At 59.6% G+C, this 23495-nt stretch overlaps 1 protein-coding gene and 1 pseudogene across 1 annotated transcript; both read left to right on the forward strand.

Annotated features, from left to right (window-relative positions):
- The first annotated feature begins 8664 nt into the window (after positions 1-8664).
- Positions 8665-9632, forward strand: LOC128138215 (olfactory receptor 14A16-like; annotated as a pseudogene).
- A 7159-nt stretch (positions 9633-16791) lies between these two features.
- On the forward strand, positions 16792-23463 carry LOC128138217 (scavenger receptor cysteine-rich type 1 protein M130-like). Its single transcript, XM_052779529.1, has 10 exons — positions 16792-17002; positions 17879-17994; positions 18342-18639; positions 18992-19303; positions 20252-20578; positions 20664-20978; positions 21326-21640; positions 22122-22184; positions 22269-22583; positions 23348-23463. The coding sequence occupies exons 1-10, from the start codon at positions 16792-16794 to the stop codon at positions 23461-23463; spliced, it is 2388 nt and encodes a 795-aa protein (XP_052635489.1).
- Positions 23464-23495: the final 32 nt, after the last annotated feature.

The following is a 23495-nucleotide window of genomic DNA, read 5'->3' on the forward strand; positions in this document are numbered from 1 at the left end:
GGGCTGTGGCGGGGTAGACCTGGCCTCCCTACCTGCATGGGTGGGAAACACCTTGCCTCCCTACCTGCGCGGGCGGGGTAGACCTGGCCTCACTACCGGCACGTGAGAGGTAGACTTGGCCTCCCTACCCGAGCTGGGGGGTAGACCTGGCCTCACTGTCCACGCAGGTGGGGTAGTCCTGGCCTCCCTACCCGCGCGGGCAGAGTAGACCTCGCCTCCCTGCCCGCGCTGGCGGGTAGACCTGGCCTCCCTGCCCACGTGGGCGGGGTAGACCTGTCCTACTTACCCTCTCAAGCAGGTTAGACCTGGCGTCCCTGCCGGACCCCGTGGGGTAGACCTGGTATCCCTGCCGGCGCCGGTGGGGTAGATCTGGCCTCCCTGTCTGCGCGTTCGAGGTAGACCTGGCCTCCCTACCCACGCGGGAGGGGTAGACCTGTCCTCCATACCCGTGCTGGCGGGGTAGATCTTGCCTCCCTTCCTAGAACAGTTGGGGTATACCTGGCCTCCCTACCCGCACGGGTGGGGCAGACCTGGCCTCCCTACCCCCGCGGGCGATGTAGACCTGGCCTGCCTATGGGCTCTGGCCGGGTTGACTGGCCTCCCTACCCGCGCGGGTGGGGTAGACATTGCCTCCCTGTCCGCGCGGGCGGGGTAGACCTGGCCCCCCTACCCGCGCGGGATTTGTAGACCTGCCCTCCGTACCCACGTGGGCGGGGTAGACCTGGCCTCCCTACCCACGTGGGTGGGGTAGACCTGGCCTTCCTGTCCACACGGGATGGTTAGACCTTGCCTCCCTACCTGCGTGAGCGCAGTAGACCTGGCCTCACTACCAGAATGGGAGAGGTAGACTTGGCCTCCCTACCGGAGCAGGGGGGTAGACCTCGCCTCCCTGCCGGTGCCGGCTGGGTAGAACTGCCCTCCCTACCCACGCGGGCGGTGTAGAACTGCCCTCCCTACCCCTTTGGGCAGGGTAGACCTGGCCTCACTAGGGGCATGGGAGAGGTAGACTTGACCTCCCTACCCACGCGGGCGAGGTAGACCTGGCCTCACGATCCGCGTGGGCGGGGTACATCTGGCCTCCCTACCCGTGTGGGCACGGTAGACCTGGCCTCTGTACCCGCGCGGAAGGGGTAGACCTGGCATCCCTGCTGGCAGTGGCGTTATAGACCTGACCTCCCTACCCGCGTGGGCGGGGTACACCTGGCCTCCTTACCCGCGCTGGCAGGGTACACCTGCCCTCCATACCCACGTGGGCGGGGTAGACATGGCCTCCCTGCCCGCTCGGGCGGGGTAGACCTGCCCTGCCTACCAGCGTGGGCGGGATAGACCTGGCCTCACTACCTGCACGGGAGAGGTAGACTAGATCTCCCTACCCGGGCGGGCGGGGTAGACCTGGCTTCCGTACCCACGTGGGCGGGGTAGACTTGCCCTCCCTGCCCGGGCAGGCGAGGTAGACGTGGCCTCCCTACCAACGCAGACGGGGTAGACCTGGCCTCCCTACAGCTCTGGCGGGGTAGAGCTGGCCTCCCTACCCACGCGAGCGAAGTAGACCTGGCCTCACTACGGGCACAGAGAGGTAGACTTGGCCTCCCTACCCGAGTGGGGGGTAGACCTGGCCTCCCTGTCCGTGCAAGAGGGGTAGACCTGAGCTCACTACCCGTGTGGGCGGGGTAGACCTGGCCTCCCAACCCACGTGGGCGGGGTTGACCTGGCCTCCCTGCCCGCTCGGGTGGGGTAGACCTGGCCTGCCTACCAGCGTGGGCGGGGTAAACCTGGCCTACCTACCCGCGCGGGCTGCGTAGACCTGGCTGCCCTACCCACGTGGGCGGGGTAGACCTGGCATCACTACCGGCACAGGAGGGATAGACCTGGTTTCCCTACCCACATGGGCGGGGTAGACCTGGCCCACCTGTTGGTGCCGGCGGGGTAGACCTGGCTTCCCTACACGCGCGGGCAGGGTAGACCTGGACTCCCTACCCGCGCCGGCGGGGTAGACCTGGCCTCACTACCAGTGCGGGCGAGGTAGACCTCGCATCCCTGCCGGCGCCGGCGGGGTAGACCTTACCTCCCTGCCGGCTCCGGCACGGTAGACCTGACCTCCCTGCCGGCGCCGATGGGGTAGACCTGGCCTCCCTACCCATGCGGGCGTGGTAGACCTGGTCTCCACACCCACGCTGTCGTGGTAGAGCTGGACTCCCTACCGGCGCAGGCGACGTAGAACTGGCTCCCCTACACGCGCAGGTGGGGTACACCTGGCCTCCCTACCTGCGCCGGCAGGGTAGACCTCGCGTCACTACCGGCACGGGAGAGGTAGACCTGGCTTCCCTACCCGAGCGGGCGGGGTAGACCTGGTCACCCTGCAGGCGCCGGCGGGGTAGAATTGGCGTCCCTACCCACATGGGATGGGTAGACCATGCCTCCCTACCCACACGGGTGTGGTAAACCTGGCCTCCATACCTGCATGGGTGGGGTAGACCTCACCTTCTTGCCGGTGCCTTCGGGGTTGACCTGGCCTCCCTACCCACACGGGAGAGGTAGACCATGCCTCCCTGCCCACGCACTTAGGGTAGACATGGCCTCCATACGAGCACGGGCGGGGTAGACCTGGCCACCTTGCCGGCGCCGGTGGGATAGACCTGGCCTCCCTACCCAGTGGGGTATACCTGGCCTCCCCGCTGGCGCGGGCGGGTTAGACCTGGCCTTCCTACCCGCCTGTGCGAGGTAGACCTGGCCACCCTGCCAGCGAACAGCGGGGTAGACCTGGCCTCCCAACCTGCGATGGCGGGGTCGACCTGGTCTCCCTGCCGGCCCCGGCGGGGTTGACCTGGCCTTCTTACCCGTGCGGGCGGAGTAGAGCTGGCCTTCTTACCCGCGCGGGCGGAGTAGTCCTGGCCTCCTTGCCGGAAGAGTTGGCTTAGATCTGGTCTTCCTACCCACACGGACAGGGTAGACCTGGCCTCACTTTGGTTCCGGCGGGGTAGAGCTGGCCACCCTGCCAGTGCCGGAGGTGTAGATCTGGCCTCCTTGACGGCGCAGATGGGGTAGACTTGGTTTCCCTACCCGCGCGGGCGGGGTAGAGCTGACCTCCATTTTGGCGCCGGCGGGGTAGACCTGGCATTCCTGCCCATGCGCGCAGGGTACAACTGGCCTCCCTACCCGCATGGTCGAGGTAGACCTGGCCTCCATACCCGCACGGGCGGGGTAGACCTGGCCTCCCTATCCGCGTGGGCGGGGTAGACCTGGCCTTCCTTCCGGAGCGCGCAGTGTTCACCTGGCCTCCCTTCCCGCCCGGGCAGGGTAGATTTGGCCTCCCTGCCTGCGCGGGCGGCGTAGACCTTGCCTCCACACCCGCACGGGGGAGGTAGACCTGGCTTCCCTGCCAGCACCGACGGGGTAGACCAGGCCTCCCTACCCGTGCGGGCTGGATAGACCTTGCATCCCTACCCATGCAGGAGGGGTAGACCATGCCTCCCTACCCAAGCGGGTGTGGTAGACCTGGCCTCCATACCCGCATGGGCAGGGTAGACCTCGCCTCCTTGCCGGTGCCTTCGGGGTAGACCTGGCCTTACTACCGGCACGGGAGAGGTAGACCTGGATTCCCATCCCACACGGGTGGGGTAGACCTGGCCCCCCTGCCGGCGCCGTCAGGGTAGACATGGCCTCCCTAACCGCGCGGGCGGGGTAGACCTGGCCTCCCTACGGGCTCTGGCGGGGTAGACCTGGCCTCCCTACCCGCGTGGCTGGGGTAGACCTGGAGTTCCTGTCCGCGCAAGCAGGGTAGACCTGGCCTCCCTACCCACACGGGCGTGGTAGACCTGTCCTCCCTACGGGCTGTGGCGGGGTAGACCTGGCCTCCCTACCTGCATGGGTGGGAAACACCTTGCCTCCCTACCTGCGCGGGCGGGGTAGACCTGGCCTCACTACCGGCACGTGAGAGGTAGACTTGGCCTCCCTACCCGAGCTGGGGGGTAGACCTGGCCTCACTGTCCACGCAGGTGGGGTAGTCCTGGCCTCCCTACCCGCGCGGGCAGAGTAGACCTCGCCTCCCTGCCCGCGCTGGCGGGTAGACCTGGCCTCCCTGCCCACGTGGGCGGGGTAGACCTGTCCTACTTACCCTCTCAAGCAGGTTAGACCTGGCGTCCCTGCCGGACCCCGTGGGGTAGACCTGGTATCCCTGCCGGCGCCGGTGGGGTAGATCTGGCCTCCCTGTCTGCGCGTTCGAGGTAGACCTGGCCTCCCTACCCACGCGGGAGGGGTAGACCTGTCCTCCATACCCGTGCTGGCGGGGTAGATCTTGCCTCCCTTCCTAGAACAGTTGGGGTATACCTGGCCTCCCTACCCGCACGGGTGGGGCAGACCTGGCCTCCCTACCCCCGCGGGCGATGTAGACCTGGCCTGCCTATGGGCTCTGGCCGGGTTGACTGGCCTCCCTACCCGCGCGGGTGGGGTAGACATTGCCTCCCTGTCCGCGCGGGCGGGGTAGACCTGGCCCCCCTACCCGCGCGGGATTTGTAGACCTGCCCTCCGTACCCACGTGGGCGGGGTAGACCTGGCCTCCCTACCCACGTGGGTGGGGTAGACCTGGCCTTCCTGTCCACACGGGATGGTTAGACCTTGCCTCCCTACCTGCGTGAGCGCAGTAGACCTGGCCTCACTACCAGAATGGGAGAGGTAGACTTGGCCTCCCTACCGGAGCAGGGGGGTAGACCTCGCCTCCCTGCCGGTGCCGGCTGGGTAGAACTGCCCTCCCTACCCACGCGGGCGGTGTAGAACTGCCCTCCCTACCCCTTTGGGCAGGGTAGACCTGGCCTCACTAGGGGCATGGGAGAGGTAGACTTGACCTCCCTACCCACGCGGGCGAGGTAGACCTGGCCTCACGATCCGCGTGGGCGGGGTACATCTGGCCTCCCTACCCGTGTGGGCACGGTAGACCTGGCCTCTGTACCCGCGCGGAAGGGGTAGACCTGGCATCCCTGCTGGCAGTGGCGTTATAGACCTGACCTCCCTACCCGCGTGGGCGGGGTACACCTGGCCTCCTTACCCGCGCTGGCAGGGTACACCTGCCCTCCATACCCACGTGGGCGGGGTAGACATGGCCTCCCTGCCCGCTCGGGCGGGGTAGACCTGCCCTGCCTACCAGCGTGGGCGGGATAGACCTGGCCTCACTACCTGCACGGGAGAGGTAGACTAGATCTCCCTACCCGGGCGGGCGGGGTAGACCTGGCTTCCGTACCCACGTGGGCGGGGTAGACTTGCCCTCCCTGCCCGGGCAGGCGAGGTAGACGTGGCCTCCCTACCAACGCAGACGGGGTAGACCTGGCCTCCCTACAGCTCTGGCGGGGTAGAGCTGGCCTCCCTACCCACGCGAGCGAAGTAGACCTGGCCTCACTACGGGCACAGAGAGGTAGACTTGGCCTCCCTACCCGAGTGGGGGGTAGACCTGGCCTCCCTGTCCGTGCAAGAGGGGTAGACCTGAGCTCACTACCCGTGTGGGCGGGGTAGACCTGGCCTCCCAACCCACGTGGGCGGGGTTGACCTGGCCTCCCTGCCCGCTCGGGTGGGGTAGACCTGGCCTGCCTACCAGCGTGGGCGGGGTAAACCTGGCCTACCTACCCGCGCGGGCTGCGTAGACCTGGCTGCCCTACCCACGTGGGCGGGGTAGACCTGGCATCACTACCGGCACAGGAGGGATAGACCTGGTTTCCCTACCCACATGGGCGGGGTAGACCTGGCCCACCTGTTGGTGCCGGCGGGGTAGACCTGGCTTCCCTACACGCGCGGGCAGGGTAGACCTGGACTCCCTACCCGCGCCGGCGGGGTCGACCTGGCCTCTCTAGCTGCGCAGGCGGGGTAGACCAGGCCACCCTAACTGTGAGGGCTTGGTAGACCACGCCTCCCTACCCGCGCGGGTGGGGTAGACCTGGCCTCCCTGCCAGTGCCAGTGGGGTAGACCTGGCCTCCCTACACGCGCGGGTGGGGTAGACCTGGCCTCCCTGCCAGCAAGGGAGTCTTAGACCTGGCCGTCTTGCTCGCAAGGGCTGGGTACAACTGGCCTCTCTACCCACGCGGGCGGGTCAGTCCTGGGCTCCCTACCTGCATTGGTGGGTAGACCTCTCCTCCCTGCCGACAAGTGTGGGGTAGACCTTGCCTCCCTGATGGCAATGGCGGGGTAGGTCTGGCCTTTCTGCCTGCGCTGGGAGGGTAGACCTGGTCTACCTGTGGGAAGGGTGGTGTAGACCTGGCCTCTCTTCCCGCATGGACTGGGTAGACCTGGCCACCCTGCCAGCGCCAGTGGGGTGGACCTGGCTTCCCTACCGATAAGGACGGGGTAGATCTGGCCTCTTTCCTGTCGCTGGTGGGGTAGACCTTGCCTCCCTACCCGCGCAGGTGGGGTAGACCTGACCTCCCTGCTGGCAATGCCGGGTTAGACCTGGTCTCCATGCCGGCCCCAGTGGGGTATACCTGGCCTCCCTACCACCGAGGGCGGGTAGACATGGCCTCCCTGCCGGCACAGGTGGGGTAAAACTGGCCTCCTTCTGGTGCCACTGGAGTAGACCTGGACTGCCCTGCCAGCAAGAGCGGGGTAGACCTGGCCTGCCCTGCCAGCAAGAGAGGGGTAGACTTGGCCTCCCTACTGGCAAGGGCTGTGTAGAACCGGCCTCCCTACCTTCGCGGGCTGAGTAGACCTGGCCTCCCTACCCGTGCATGCGGGGTAGACCTGGCCGCCTTGCCGGCAAAGGCGGGGTAGACCTAGCCTCCCTACCCTCGCGGGCGGGTCACGCATGGCCTCCCTACCCACATGGGCTGGGTAGACCTGACCTCCCTAACCGCGCAGGTGGGGTAGACCTGGCCTCCCTGTTGGTAAGGGCAGGGTCGACCTGGCCTCCCTGCTGGCAATGGCAGGTAGAACTCGCATCCCTGTCAGCAAGGGCAGGGTAGATCTGGTCTCTCTGCCCGCGCTCGGAGGGTAGACCTGGCCTCTCTGCCGGCGTCAGTGGGCCAGACCCGCCCTCCCTACTTGATGCTCTTGGCTCGCCCTGCTATCCCTACTTGATTCTCCGGGTTAGGCCTGGCATCCGTTCCTTGACCCTGCACAATAGTACCGTTACCCCTACTGGTACTCCAGAGTAATATGGGTACCCCTACTGGTACTCCAGGGTACACCTCCTGTCCCTATGGACGTGCAGGGGTTAACCCGCTGTCCCTACCTAACCCTCTGTGGCAGGCCTGGCGTCCCTACCTGATGCTCTGGGGTAGGCCTGGATCCCTACCTGATCCTGCGCAGTCGTACCGGTACCCCTACTGGTACTCCGGGGTACACCTGCTGTCCCTACAGGCTCGCGGGGGAAGATCCAACCTCCCCACCTGAACCTCTGGGGTTGGACTGTTATCCCTACCTGATGCTCCGGGGTAGGCCTGGCGTCCCTAACCATTCCAGGGTAGACCTGACCTCCCTACTTGCAAGGGCGGGGTTGACCTGGTCTCTCTACCGATGTGGGCTGGGTAGACCTGGCCTCCCTACCTTGACGTGCAGAAACAGACTCCACAATCAGTGAGACTGTAAAGTAGGTATGTTCATTCAGCACTGGGCAGCACGGGGGGTAGTCCCACCAAAGTCGTGCACGCCGCACTCGGCAGTTCGTCTCAAGTTTATACAGTCAAGTGTTACATATTCACAATACACCTATACATATGCATGACCTATCCCCGCTTCATATTAAAATTCGCTCCGAGAGGTCATTTCCATAGTCTCCTCTCAACTGCGCTTGCGCACTGCCTCTTTATGGTGGTCATCTGGTGGTCGCAGAGATGAAGATAGATGACTCCGTCACCCCTAGTAACCTCTTTTCTTGCACAGGCTCAGTGGTTTCTTGGTATTCACCCAAGCCGCAAGACCAGTCTTAGCTGGCTCTTGGGGCCTGCTCCTGCTTCTTATCAGGAACTGTCTCTACCTCATTGGCTAGTTCTTGGGGCCAGCTCTTCTTATCAAAGACTGTCTCTGGCTCAGCTAATTTCAACAATGTAAGCGCTAAACATCATCTCTCATCCCCCTTTATTATGTCTATTGAGATTCTTTTGACTCGCCTTGTCTCACAGTCATCCTCGAGGTAGCAAAGTGAAAGCGCAGGGCAGCTGGGAACAAGACAAATGGACACCGCAGCTCTCTTGACCGTGCTGAGCCACAGAGCACTGAGCCCTTTTGCCTGTTTTGTCTTAAGACTCCACACTTTCAGTCACAAAAATGAGGATTTCTACCCCTAAAAACAGTACTCGCCAGCTGTGATGCTGGAAATTAAAAAAAAAAACAAAACAAAAACAGAGAAAAAATTATCATAAAGACATGCTAAGCCTCTCTTCTGCAGCTCACATTCTTGCAAGTCCCAAGTGCAAATATTGAACTTTTCCATTAAAGTTGGTTTACATCTGACGTTGGTTGCTGTCATAATCCAGCAGGGCAGAGCTGACTCCTTGGCAGTGTACAGGCAGAGGTCCTGCTCCTCAAAGCACACTCAGCCAGCACAAAGCAAAGAAAGGAAATGCGCTGGAATTCATGTGGGGGTGGATTTCTAGGAAGAATGGCGTGGCTTTGCTCAGAGAAGTCTGTTGTAATTTTCCCCTGTCTTTTCCTTCTTAGGACAGCGCCCCCATTTCAAGAACCAGCAAATGTCCAATGGCAGCTCCATGAGCGAGTTCTTCTTGGCATTTGCAGATACACGGGAGCTGCAGCTCTTGCACTTCTGGCTCTTCCTGGGCATCTACCTGGCTGCCCTCCTGGCCAACGGCCTCATCATCACTGCCGTAACCTGTGACCACCGCCTCCACACCCCCATGTACTTCTTCCTCCTCAACCTCGCCCTCCTCGACCTGGGCTCCATCTCCACCACTGTCCCCAAATCCATGGCCAACTCGCTCTGGGACACCAGGGCCATCTCCTACCAAGGATGTGCTTCTCAGGTTTTTTTCTTTTTTATTCTGATGTCAGCAGAGTTTTATCTTCTGACTGTCATGGCCTATGACCACTACGTTGCCATCTGCAAACCCCTGCACTACGGAACCCTCCTGGGCAGCAGAGCTTGTGTCCACATGGCAGCAGCTGCCTGGGGCTGTGGGTTTCTCAACGCTGTGCTGCACACGGCCAACACATTTTCACTACGATTCTGCAATGGCAATGCTGTGGACCAGTTCTTCTGTGAAGTTCCCCAGATCCTCAAGCTCTCCTGTTCTGATGCCTACCTCAGGGAGGCTGGGCTTATTGTGGTTAGTGTCTGTGTGGCATTTGGGTGTTTTGTTATCATTGTGCTGTCTTACGTGCACATCTTCAGGGCCATGCTGAGGATGCCCTCTGAGCAGGGGCGGCACAAAGCCTTTTCCATGTGCCTCCTTCACCTGGCCGTGGTCTTCCTGTTTATCAGTACGGGCATGTTTACCTACCTGAAGCCCCTCTCCATCTCCTCCCCACGCCAGGACCTATGCTGGCAGTTCTGTATTCGGTGGTGCCTCCAGCAGTGAACCCTCTCATCTACAGCATGAGGAACCAGGAGCTCAAGGATGCAGTTCAGAAACTGATGACCAGAAGTTTTTTTAGTAGCAATATACTGCCCATCTGCTTCTACATATCACTCATAACATAATTCATTACAGGCCCAACCTATCATTTATATGTTTTGTAGCTGTTGATGTTAGTGTTGATTTATTTTTTTTATTTTGTTTTTTTCAATTCTGATAATGTTGTCCATGCTTGCATTGTACAGATGAGTTGTAAGCGTGCAAATCACAGGCGTGTGTGGAGACGAACCTGAGTGAGCACAAATGCCATCAGCTATTCCTGGGGATGCCATGAATGTCAGTGTCCTGAAGTCACTTCACTTTGAGAGTAACGTCCCCTGGGAAACCAACAGAATGCAGCGCTGGGATGTGCTTCCTTGACCTGAGGTCCCCGTGTCCATTCCTCATGCCTTGGGGCATCTCCGATGAGTGCAGAGCAGGGCAATACACCGCAGGGCTGAGGCACCTGCCAGCCTCTGGGAGTGTCAAGAGGAGGCCAGAGAGACACTATGACTGCTGCAATGCACCGCCTGTGCGTGTGCAAGTGTAGGACCCGTGTCTCTGAACACCCTGTGTGTATGAAGAGTGCATGAGGACAGCTCAGCTGTGGACACCTCACAGAGCCCTGACATTTCTGTCTGTGACTATGGAGTGATTGCTGGAGGTGACTTACTGATATGTGTCCCCCCTTAAGGGAAGGTAAACCTCCAGGGTGGAATGCGGTGGATATGCAAGAGATCTGTTCCATAATAATTCCCTCAGCAACATAACCTGCAAGCTTAGATGTTAGCAACACCAGGGGAGCTTGGTATGCTGACTCTAAGAGAAACAACACGGAGGGTGGAGCAGAGTGGAGACACCACGGCCAGGCTCTGTGATATCACCGCAGGGATAGGGAACTGGAACTACTAGAACAAGAATGGAAGGTCCCTGCATTGAATCCACCGAAGCAAGGAGGTGAAACAATGGGGGTTCTGTCAACGCTATGGCCTTACTTCTGATTTATATCATAAGTGCCCAGTTCTGGAGTAGTGACATGCTAAACCATGTCCTCTGGGTGAACTTTGCTTATATAATATCATTATACTACCAAAACACACCTCCATCCCAAAACTTACCCACCTCCAAGGTGCAAGCACCCCCCCCACGGAGCATGTGCTCTGAATTTTTTCTAGCATATACCTTTAAAAGCAAAGCAAGAGAAATTTATACCAATCAAAGTAAAGATGTGTATGACTAGAGTCACTCAAGCTCCACCTACAAGAAAAATTGTACAAAAAGACCCCCAAAGAGGAAGACCGTTAGGGAAGATACCATCATAGACAAGTCAGGAGGACATTGCTGACTTCTGCGACCAGTCGACTGGTCCCATAGGAAGTCCATAGCCCACAGGTTTCCATAGGGAAGCCTAGTGGGTGAGATTTGAACACTCGGCTGTACCAAGTGCTTCCCCAGGAAACTTAAAAATCTCTATATAGAGAGTCACTTTATTTTTTGATTTTGTGCACTGTATTCAACATTTGCACGTGCTTTGCAGACAGCGTATTTATCACCGGCAATCCGCAACAACCTGTACTGTCACTTTAATAAACTGCGCTGCTCATTAATCTAGTCATGATAATTCCTTAATGCAACCAAACTCCCTAAGTCTGGTAATTCTTGTGCGTTGAACGTGGCTAAGCTGAGAGTGCAGTGTGCTATAAGTACATCGGTCATCGTGATAGTTACGCGACTGGACTTATAGTGCTGAATCGGACATTACTCAGAAACTAAACCTAGCCACCCCCAGTGCCTCTGACATCTGAGGACAAGCTGGAACGCAAGGGGGTTTATTATCTGCCAAATTCCTTTACCCTTTACCGCAACAGTGACTCCAGGAACAACTCCCACTATCACAGTGAGATTCGTCCAACTCATCTTGGAAAGGCTCATTGCCAGTTCCTCTGTCTGCTACGATACCTATCCTTGGCTTTCTGGCCTGTGCCTTCAAATACACAGCATGGAAGAAGCATGCCTGTGGAGCATCTCACCTGTGTAGTCAGAAGGGGTTCCGCAAGCATCAGCGACATTGCCCTCTAGAAGGCGGCATTTCTCCCCTTTCAGAAGGCACAGAGCACATCTAGGGACTCTTAATACACTCAGAAGCACACCCCTCCATGTTTCACCTCTCTGAACTTCCTTCACCATTTCTTTCAGCAATGACCAAAGAAGAAAAAGGTTCTTCCTCATAGGTGTCCTATTAGGAGAGAGTGGACAAGAAGGACCTTAGCCTCCCACAGAGTCGCAGAAGAGCGGAATGCACCTCATTCAAAAGAGAGCAGCAGCAGTATGTTGTATTGAGGTAAAATAATAATTTGACAGAGTTCAGTAAGTTCAATGGAATTTAACAAAGTTTTAACACTGGTTTAACAAGGTTCAGTAAGTTTGATGGCAAGGTTCACCTTACCATTTATATATATATATATATATAGAACATTTATAAAGCTATAGAAATCAAATTAATATAGCCACAAAAGCATAGGTATGAAATGGATATAACCTTCTTTAATAAGATCTAATGGAGTGAAGAATTATAAGTGTGAATAGAAACAAAAGGAAAAGGCCGGGCTGGGGTCGCCCACTTCACCAGGCTGCAGAATGAGCCCTGACTGGTCTGGTGTGTGTGTGGGGACACTTCAAGAGGGTGGAAGGGTGCCTGGAAGGTGGTGGGGCATGGACAAGCTGGAACATGCCCAAAGACTATGGCCCCTTTCTAGGACACCTCCAAGGGGCCCCCATAACAAATCCTGTCACGTGCAAAGAAGGGCACAGAAGGCAGGCTCCCACATCCCAGCCCAGCCCTGCAGGGTGGCCATGCAGGGTTACTGGGGCAGAGTCTGGGCTTTGCACGGTGCAGCAAGACACAGGCCTTGTGAGCTGTGAGAATAGAAAACCAGGACCAAATGCCAACCTCAGAAGAACATGTGCATGGGGACAAAGAGGAAAAGACCTGAAGGGAATCCCCAGGAAGAACCACATGAATGAGAAAGAACAGCCAATGGGCCTGTGAACTGCAAATTTCATTTTGAGGTATCGCACTCAGAAGATGAGTGGTGGTGGTGGTGAGCTCCCTTTCCCCATGGTTGTAGGGGATCTCAGAGCTACCTGTAAGACTCTTGCAGGGTACGGTCTGGTGCTACATGTTTTGCCTTGTCCTTAGGTTGATGACCTGACTGGATGTTTCAAAAAACTCCAGATGACTGAGGGAGGGGAGAAATCAGGAGTGGGCTGGGACTTGTGCAGGTCCACCTGAGCCACACCAACCAAACCCAGTACACTCTGTGTATATCATGTCAAAGGATAGGGAAGGGGGTGGTGGTGGTTGACAGAAGTGCATTGAATACTGCAGGAACTGAGCAGGATGCAAATGGTGTGGAAGAAGGGGTGGAGATTGTCCTGGGTCTGGCTGGGATGGAGTTCATTGTATGGTGCCATGTGTTGTGCTGATGGCTAAACCAGCATTGATAACGCACTGATGTTGTAGCTGTTGCTGATCAGTGCTGGCATAATGCCACGGCCTTCTCTGTTTCTCATTCTGACCCCCCAGCGAGGAGGCTGGGGCTGGGCAAGAGGCTAGGAGGGGACAAAGTCAGGACAGCTGACCCCAACTGACCAAAGAGCTATTCCATGCCATATGGTGTCTTGTTGAGAAATAAAACTGGGAGGAGACTTTCTCCAAAGTAGCCATTGCTGAGAGACTGGCTGGGCCTCAGTCTGCTGCTGTGAATGATTGCTTCTCCATCCCTTGTTTCCTTTCCTTTTTTCCCCTCCACTTACTGAACTATGTTTCTCATCAGCCATGAGTTTTGCTCTTGCTTTTGCCCTCCCAGTTTTCTCCCCTATCCTGCTGTGGGGGAGTGAGTGAGTGACTGGGTGGGGGTTTAGCTGCCGGCTGGGGTCACTGCACCACATGAGCACATAGCAAACAGATTAGTATAAGCTTGTGAGGTCACTGCTGCCTGAGTAACTGATAGGCCAAGAGTAGGCTCATGGCTTGTATAGGTGCTTATGAGGTCCCTGGAGACCAAATACCTCAACAACCAGTAGATGGCAAATAGGGGGATTTGTGCTTGGGAGGTCACTCTTGGCTGGAGTAGCTGATAGGCCCAGAGCAGGCCCATGGACTGTAGGTTCTTGTGAGGTCACTACTTCCTGAATAGCTGACAGGGCTGGAGCAGGAATGTGGACGAGAGGAAATGGCCTCAAGTTGCGGCAAGGGAGATTTAGGTTAGATATTAGGAAAAATTTCTTTCCTGAGAGGGTTTTCAGACATTGGAATAGTCTGCCCAGGGAAGTGGTTGAGTTGCCATCCCTGGAGGTACTCAAAAAGCGCGTAGACGGGGTACTCCATAACATGGTTTAGTGGGCATGGATGATGGTTGGACTCGATGATCTTGAAGGTCTTTTCCAACCTAACTTATATTATGATTCTATGTGGTTTGTGCAGGTGGCTGTGAGGTCACTGACTCCCGAGTAGCTGATAGGCCAGGTGAAGGCCAAAAGCTTGTGTAGAGTGTTGGGAGATCATAGTGCCTGAATACTTCATAGGCCAGGAGAAGGCCCATGGTTTGTACACGTTCTTATAAGGTCACTCATGCCTGAGTAGCTAATAGGCCAGGAGCAGGCTTATAGATTGTGTAGGTGCTTTTGAGGCTATTGGTGCCTGAGTAGATGATAGGCCAGGAGCTGGCACATGGCTAGTGAACATCTTTGTGATGTCAGCAGTGCCTGAATACCTGATAAGCCAAGAAGAGGTACGTGGCAGTTGTAGATGCCATGACATCACTTGTGACTCAGTGGCAGATAGACCAGGAGCAGGCACATGGCTTGTGTATGAGCTTGGGATTTCACTGGTGCCGGAGTAGCTTTTGGGCAAAGAGTAGGCATATGGCTTGTGTGGGTGCTTCTGATGTCATTGAAGTAATATTTAGGCCTCACCCAAATGTGGCTTTTTGGAAGAATCATTGTCAGTGGAAGCCCATACACAGTGGCACACACACACATGTGACAGTGTAACTCGTAAGAACACAGCGATGGCCTTGGGAGGGTGTGAGGTCACATCCTCAATGGCACCCCGTGGCCGTGGGGCTCAGTGCAGAGCGGCCGTATACATCACAGGGGCATCACGAGGGATGGGATCCGCCCGGCCCCGTGTCTGCGAGGCCGAAGGAGCAGCCCCTGCAGCCCTGGCTGGAGCAGTCGGGGTAGGGGTGGCTCGGGGGCACCGCAGGGATGTGCCTGGGCACGGCGCCAGGAGGAAACCACAGACTTCCTCCGGAGCGCGGGGAGCGCTGCGAGGTCACGTGGGCTGTGGTTTGTGCACCTGCAGGCTGCAGGTCCCGAGCCACCCGTGGGGAATAACGGCCCCTCGGTGACATGCCAAGAGTCAGGGATATGACTGAGCCTCTGGGCTGCATGTCTGCTGCTGGGCAGGGACATGTCCCAGCTCTGTCTCCAGCTTCTGCGGGGGACCCACCATGGGGCTCTCTGGGGAGGGATGAACGAGCTGGCACTCGTGGAATGGAGCTCTTCCTCTGGCCAAGATCCTTTCCCAGCTGCTGCTCCCAGCAGAGCGGAGTCTGAAGCAGGAGCAGGAGCTGTTTCCTTCCCTTCCTGACACAGCCCTCAGTGCAGTCTCAGCCCTGTGATTCCCATGGCACAGGGGTGGCTGGAGACTCGCACCTGGGGCTCTTGGATGTGCCAGGAATACAAGATGCTCAGTGCTCCCAGTCCACACGGCATGGTTCAGGGGGTGAAAAACCTGTTCCCCTCCACAACTGGCCCTGTCTTGTGACGCCCCCCCACCACAGTGACGTGACACCTGTAGGGGAGCCATCTCTCATATATGGTCATGAATGGCGCTGGAGAAGTTCATTGGTGGGCTGGGCTGTGTCGGAGGGGAGATGGCTCCCGATAATGTCTAAAAAGGTGCTGCTGCTTCGATTGGCTCCTCCTGTAGCTGGGTCGGCATCTGCAGAGATATATAACCCTCCCATCGCTGTTGTCCCCGTGAGTCCCCGGGAGCCGTGGCAGGGAGTGGGGTGGAGCAGGGCTGTGCCAACAGGGCAGGACTCTCAGGATGGGGACAGAGGGACTCGTGTTCCCTCAGGTGCTGTGGCTTCTCCTCTGGGTGCAGATGTGCAGGGGTAAGTGCCGGTTCCCTCATCCTACTTCCTGGGGCCAGTGGGATCGTAGGGATCCCTCTGGGAATGCGGTTCCTTTCCAGGCTCCCCTGAGACAAGGGTCAGAAGGTGTTCAAGCCCATGGACCTTCTCTCTTTCCCTGGGCCTGTCTGTGTTTATGGCAGCCCATGCCTGGCTGCATTTATAGACACCCCATCCTGGGTTACCTTTTTGGCACCCCTTGCTCCCCAGTGCTGTACTCTTGAGGCTGGCGGTGTCCCAGCTGGTGATGGCAGCACTCAGTGATCCCCAGGGCACAGCCAATCTCTAGGGTGCCCTGGAGGGTTTGTGTGCTGCTCGCTGCCCCCAGGCTCCAGGGGAGCCCCGACCCCAGGAAGGCAGTTTGTGCCCCACAGAGAGAAGGGAACGGGGCTGTCTGCACCCACAGGTGGCAGAGAAGTTTCCTTCCTAGGGGCCCTGGCTAAGCACAGGGGCTGGGCTGATGTCAAGGGCGAGGAGGGGACATGCATTGGGGTTATCCTTGGCGTTGTCTCGGTGCTCCCTGAGGACATGGAAAGCTCGGGGTGTGGTGTGGGTTTGGGTGGTGCCAGGGCAGGTGGTGGGCAGGGGAAGCTGTGGGCCTGGGGGCACGGGGCTGTGCAGGGTGTGCTGGGCTGGGGAGGAGATGGTTCCCTGGGGATGGCCTGGGGGCGCAGTGTGGAGGTGGGCATGGGGCTGTTGGAGTGGAAGGAGGTACCAAGGGCTGTGAGATGGTGAATGGCCCAGCAGGGCTGGCGTTGGGCACCCCCAGCCTGCACAGCCCGTGGGGAGAGGAGGGGCTCCCACAGCGGCCCGGGGACAGCGTGGAAGGGGGAGGGGTCCCATGCCGGTGCCTGTGACTCCGCGTGGGCAGGGGGGCTCCCAGACCTGCAGTCTGGGGCTCGGTGTTCTTCTGACTGGTCCCATGTTGGTGTTTGAAGGAGCTGCGGAGGTGAGGCTGGAGGGTGGCAGCTGGCGCTGTGCTGGAAGAGTGGAGGTGAAACAAAAGGGCCAGTGGGGGACTGTGTGTGGTGTCTTCTGGGACATGAGTGATGCTGCAGTGGTTTGTAAGCAGCTGGGCTGTGGATCTGCTCTTGAAGCTCATGAGGAAGCACGCTTTGGGCCAGGATCTGGCCCCATTTGGATGGTTGGTGTACAGTGTGATGGCACCGAGTCTGCCCTGTCTGAGTGCACAAACACAGAATGGACTCGAAAGTACTGTGATCACGGTTTGGATGCTGGAGTGACGTGTTCAGGTAAGGGGCCAGCCCATTCCCTACCTTTGTGGCCAGGATGGGGGAAGGGACCTGGCTGCACCTTCAGGGAACAACAGAGGGATACTGGAGCAGGTGCCGGTGTGGCCAGGCACACTGCCGAGCTGTGACTATCATTGCTGGTTTCCCTGAGGAAAGCCCCGGGCGAACTCACCACTGCCTGGCCTGGGACGTGGCTCAGCCCACCCTCCATCGGAGCCTCCGGCTGGGAGATGAATGCCGCGCCCTGCTCCGCAGTCTCCTTTGGTTCCCATCTTTCTCCTCCCATTCAGCCAGGACCTGTCTGGCAGCACCGAGGACCAGGTCTCACCATGGCAGAGGCAGTGAGAGCAGCTCACATGGCCGCCCACAGTCCTGAGGAAGGGCCCAACATGGCCAGGGACTTTTGGGTTGTGTCCCCTGGCAGACATGAGTCCCCCAAAGAAGAAGGGCTGCTTAGAGGGGAGGAGCACTGGGCTTGGGCAGAAGAACAGGGTGGCCCGTGGCCACTTCATTCCTCTTCCAGGCTCACCCCGTGAGAGGCAGCCCACAGGGAAACAACCCTGTGCAGGCAGTGCTGACCTGCTGCCCAGCCTCTCCTGCCCACCCCAGCCCCTGGCTGCCCTGGGGATTTGCCAGCACTTTCTGGTTCTCCTTGGTGCCCGTCCTTGCACTGGGAGCTTGTGTCAGCCCAGGGCTGCTCCTTTGCCCGCTCTCCTGCCCTCTACCCAGCTGTTGGCCGGGGAAGTGCACACCTGGCAGCGTACTCTGGCCCTGGCTGAGGACCCCCTCCCCAGTCAGGAGCTGGAGCCAGGGGCTGGTGAAGACGGCGACAGCAGGTACACCTGCACCGCATCTGTACCCTGTCCCCTCTAATAGCAGTGCCTCAATGGCCCAAGAACCACCTGGGAACGGGGTGCATTTCCAGTGGCACCAAGGGGTTCCTGAGCCTGGCTGCGAGCTTGGTGGGGCAGAGCAGGCTGCAGCAGCCAAGAGTGCCTCGGCCCACCTCCTTGGGCTCCAGTGCTCTGGGTGCTGCAGTGCCTGGGGCCAGTGCCAGGCAGCCCAGGGTCTGCAGGATGGCACCAGTTTGTACGAGCGTTTCCTGCGGCTGGGGGTTTGGGAGAGGAGGCAGCCCCCGAGAGCCGTGCTAATGCCTGAGGAGCAGCAGGAGGGCTCTGGTGTGTTTGTGCCATCAGCACCCAGTGGGAGCTGCTGGGATGGTTGCGGGGCTCTTTGCCTGCAGCCACCTTAGAGATTAGGTGGCCTGTGGTCAGGTAACTAACTGCCAGAGGGCTCTGGGAACTCACGGGGGTCTTTGGTTGCTACAGGACTTGTCCAGCTGGTTGGAGACAACAGCCCCTGCTCAGGGCGAGTGGAGATCCGTGATGGGGACCAGTGGAAAACCGTCTGTGACTCAGACTTTGGTCCCAAAGCTGCCACCGTGGTCTGCAGGGAGCTGCAGTGCGGCACAGCCCTGTCTGTCGCTGGGGCAGCTCACTTTGGAGAAGGGGATGGTCCCATCTGGGACAGAGAGCTGCAGTGTGTGGGGAATGAATCCCTTCTTGCTTCCTGCCCCAGGGGATCCCCAAGGGGCGAGCCCTGCTCCCACGCAAAGGATGTCGGTGTCACCTGCACACGTAAGGACTCAGGGTGGGGGGTTCAACACCGGGGGTGTGCTGAGGACGGGAGAGCAGGGCAAGGGCTGGGCTGGAGGGGAGGACAGAAGGGGTGATCATAAAATTATGGAGTGGTTTGGGTTTGAAGGGACCTTTAAAGGTCATCTAGTCCGGCCGCCCCTGGAATGAGCAGGGACATCTTCACCTAGATCAGGTTGCTCGGAGCCCCATTAGACCTGACCTTGACTGTTTGTCTGCAGCCCTAAAATTGTGCAGAAGGAGGAGAAAGGAAAGGCGTCCATTTGGCCTCTCCTCTGCCTCCCGAGGGAGCAAAAGCACAAGTCTGTCCTTTCTCACCCTTCTCTGTTCCCAGAGTTCACAGGGTTCAGGCTGGTGAACGGCAGCATGGCGTGTGAGGGGAGGGTGGAGGTCCAGGTGCTGGGGACCTGGGGCACCCTCTGTGCCTCCCACTGGGATCTCTCGGACGCCCACGTTCTCTGTCGCCACCTTGACTGCGGGTTTGCCGAGTCCATTCCCAGGCCAGGTCATTTTGGGAGAGCCACCCACCCCTTCTGGAGAGACTCATTTCACTGTGACGGGACTGAAGGCCACCTGGGGCAGTGCCCAGTGACTGCTCTGGGGGCCTTGTGCTCCCACGAGAGCGATGCTGCTGTCATTTGCTCAGGTGAGCGCTGCTCAGGGAAAATGCTGCGTTAACTCCATTTGCCCCTTGGGTGTGACGTGGCCACCAAAGCAGGGGACCCCATGGCAGCATGAGTGTGAATTTCTCCCTGGAGAAACCCTGGCTTCACCAGCAGTGGTCTGGAGAGCTTTGTCTGCTCAGACTGGCTGCTCTGATGTGGGAGAGCTGAGTGCTGAACTGGGAGAGGTGTCTCTGGCCCCTGGGGCAGCAGCTCATGCCCCGGGGCCACTGCCAGGCCTGGGCTCATCTGCTCTCATGCTGCAGGACAGAGCTGTGGGGCTCTGCTCCATCCCTCTGGCTGCAGACAGCCCTGTCCTAGCCCCACAGAGTCCTTCTCAGAGCCCAATCCCACACCCGCAGGGGCTGCTCGGGTGCCCCCGGCAGCAGCAGCAGCAGCAGAGCTGGGATATGAGCTGCAGAGCAGAGTTGGACCTTTGCTTCTAGTAGGCGCAAGTCCCAGACTTGTCCTGTTTGATCGGAAAGGCCCCCCTCGCTCTGCTCCCTGCCAGGGACACAGGCTCCCAGTCCATGATCCCCAGGCATGCAGAGGGGCAGAGACGTGTGCAGTGCCCCGTGTCTCAACAGTGTTGGTGTCAGCGCTGAGGTTTGGCAAGGCTTTTCCTGGCGCTGCCTGTCCCTGGGTAACTCCACTGGTTGCTTCTCCCTCCTGTGGGAGCTGCCCAACCTGCCTCAGCAGGGACGTGTTGAGTGGCTCTACCCCAGCAAAAGCAAAGACAGTGTCTTGCTCAGGAAGGCTCAGGGACTGGGAAACAAATGCTGTGGAAACCTGCTCCTGAAGCTCACTGCAGAGGGCTGGGGCCGGGCGGGTGAGCTTCAGGACACCGTGAGGGTCCCAGAGCTTTGAGAGGCACTGCAGGTTTCTGGGTTCTCTGGTGCTGCTGAGGGTTGGGGCATGGCTGCTCTCCCCAGGCCCAGCTGATTCCGCGTCCCTGCGGCTGGTGGGTGGAGGGAGCCGGTGCGACGGGCGAGTGGAGATCCTCCAGCGTGGGACGTGGGGCAGAGTCCTGGATGACCAGTGGGACGTGCAGGAGGCCAGCGTGGTGTGCCAGCAGCTAGGGTGCGGAGAGGCAGAGAAAGCCTACAAGCCCCCAAAGCCCCAGAGAGGGTCGGGTCCCGTGGGGCTGCGAGGGGTCCGGTGCGCAGGGCACGAGGCCAACCTGACCCTCTGCAACACCTCCCTGCCCGAGAGTTCAGCAGCGGCAGGGACTGCAGAGGACGTGGGAGTCATTTGCTGGGGTGAGTGACACTGCAGAGGCCCCCCAGGCTCTGGGCTGGGTGGGCACCGGCCCCTGACAGCAGCTGGGGTTTCTTCCCACTGCAGGGAGCCGGCAGGTCCGGCTGGTGAATGGGCCCAGGCGCTGTGCTGGGAGAGTGGAGGTCTACTACCAGGGCAGCTGGGGAACCATCTGCGATGATGGCTGGGACCTGTCGGATGCCACCGTCATTTGCCACCAGCTGGGCTGTGGCGGGGCAGTGCAGGCGGTTGGCTCCGCTCGGTTCGGGGAAGGCTCTGGTCAGATCTGGCTGGATGGCGTGAACTGCTCCGGGGCCGAAGATTCTCTCTGGGACTGCCCAGCAGGGTCGTGGGGGCAGCACGACTGCGGGCACAAAGAGGACGCAGGAGTCGTCTGCTCAGGTCTGTGCCGGGAGCTGTGGTGGAAGCCCATTGCCCGGGGAGACCGAGACGAGGGGAGAGCTGGCAATGGCCGGGGCTGTCCTTGGCTGCCTCTGAGCCCCTGCCCAAGCCCATCCCGCAGACACCCACGCACACATCCCCTCAGTCCCACTGGGGAGCTCGGCTGTCCCCAAGGGTAAGCAGGGAGGGCAGGGTTTTCTGTCCGTCGGGGACTTCTCTCTGCCAATGGGTGCAAGGGGGACTTGCTGGCCATGCCTTTGCCTGCCTGAGGGTCTGGGGCTGTTAGGGGCATCCCTGCTCCCACAGCTCCAGACCAGCCTGTTCCCCTTTGGGGCCCTTCCTCTCAGAGTTCGTGGCCCTGAGGCTGGAGAACAGCAACAACTGCTCTGGGCGCCTGCAGGTTTTCTATAATGGGACGTGGGGCAGCGTTTGCTCCAACTCCATGACTCGCAAAACGGTGTTGCTGGCATGCAAGGAGCTGGGCTGCGGGGATGAAGGGTCCCTAGAAACACAACGGCCCTACGGCAGGACGTCTGGCCCCACCTGGCTAGATCACGTGCAGTGTGGGGAGAGAAACAGCTCCTTCTGGCAGTGTCCTTCGGGTCCCTGGGATCCTCAGTCATGCGATGACCTGCAAGATGAGACCCACATCACCTGCAATGGTAATTCTGAGCTACCTGGGCACCAAGCTACCAGAGCTAATCCCCAACTCCTGCTCCTTCCTAGGCAGGGTCAAATGTAGAGACAGCCCGTAGGAACTTTTTCTTTATGTGCCAGACTCTGCTGCTGCTGGTAGCAAAATTGGGATTTCAGGTCTCAGAGCCCCACACCTTCACCAGCAGTTGCCAGCTGGGCTCACAGCAGCGCCCAGGGGAGGCAGAGGTGTCTCCAGGCAAGGTCTCAGAAGAGACCAGCCACGGCTCCGAGGACTGTCCCCTCCATGGACATCCTCCTGCTGCTCTGTGAAGCAGGGTCCCTTTTGGGGCTGAGCAGTCCGGGTCCCCCACATTGCCATGCATGTCCCCCAAATAACCGGGGTTCAGCTGCTGCCATGAGTGAGGTGGCACGAGCAGAGCTCAGCCCTGCTCTCTGCTGCATGACCCCCCTTCAGCAGCCCCTTCACGGCAGCATTGCCTTCTGCAGGGAGACGGCCAGAAACGCCCCCATCCCTGGGGACTGCGTGCCCAGATTCCACAAGCTGCACAGGTAGCTGCCCCTCCGCATTCCCCTCTCACCCGGCCAGGCTCTGCCTGCTGTCCCGGTGCCATGGGAGGTCTTTGCCTTCTCCAGACAGGGAGAAGATTCGTGCCGTGGGAGGTGAGGACGGGTGCTCGGGCAGAGTGGAGGTCTGGCACCGTGGCTCTTGGGGGACGGTTTGCGATGACTCCTGGGACATGCGGGATGCCGAGGTGGCGTGCAGGCAGCTGGGCTGTGGCCCCGCAGTGTCTGCCCTGCATGAGGCTGCATTTGGGATGGGGACGGGCCCCATCTGGCTGGAGCAGGTGGAGTGCCGTGGGACAGAGCCATCTCTGCAGGACTGCTGGGCCCGGCCTGGGGACAGCGGTGCCTGCCGGCACAAGGAGGACGCTGCCGTGAACTGCTCAGGTGAGCGGCAGGTCTGGGACCCTTGCTGGGGTATTGGCAAGGAGCTGGGGAAGATGTTTTCCCCACTGGGTCCCATCACAGCCCCAGAGCTCCCGAGAGCCAGGCCATCCCTGCAGAGCATGGGAGCCTGGTGCCAAGTGGGCAGCAGCCTCTGTGGGGCTGGATGTTGTCCAGCTTCTGCCCGCAGGGCCCTGCAGCCCCCAGGGGCATCTCCCGGGCTGCCTGCGTCATCCTGCCCAATACCCAGAGCAGGGCCCTGGGCTCTGTCCCAGCCACCCTGACCAGCCCCACAGGAGGGGTGATTTGGGTGCGATGTGTCAGGGATAGATGTGCGCAAGTGCACGCAAATACACACACACACACAGAGTGTTTCAGAGAGGATGCTTGGTGGTACCCTCACACCCACCCTCTCAGCCCAGCTCTCCTTCTCCTCTGCAGCTGCACCCAGGACATCAGCACCAACCCCCCGAGCAGGTAACCTGTCCTCCCCACCAGCACTGGGTCTTCATGGGGCCAGGCTGTGACCCACAGCCAGAGGGAAGGGGCTCCTCGCTGTCGGTGTGAAACTCCCCCCAAAGAAGTACCAGGGCAGTGGTGTGGGGTTTTGGGGAGGGCTGTCATTTACCCAGTGGGGTGGGAGCTTCCCCATCACTCACACCCTGGGGTCCCTCACCACCTTTTCAGTGGGGGTCAGGACCAGTGTGTCCTGGCCCCACACCTCCTCCAGGCCTGGTGCTGCCCGTTCTGTGTTCCTGCCCATGCAGATCCCACGCGGGGCCGTCCACCCAGCAGTGGGAGAGTCTCATTGCCCGTCATCATCTGCATCGTCCTGGGGGCCCTTGTCTGCCTGCTCCTGGCCCTCCTGGCTGGGCAACTGTGAAGCGCCAGGGCTGGGCGCAGAGGTGGGTCCTT

This window comes from Harpia harpyja, unplaced genomic scaffold (assembly GCF_026419915.1).
Source record: "Harpia harpyja isolate bHarHar1 unplaced genomic scaffold, bHarHar1 primary haplotype scaffold_118, whole genome shotgun sequence".
Lineage (NCBI taxonomy): Eukaryota > Metazoa > Chordata > Aves > Accipitriformes > Accipitridae > Harpia > Harpia harpyja.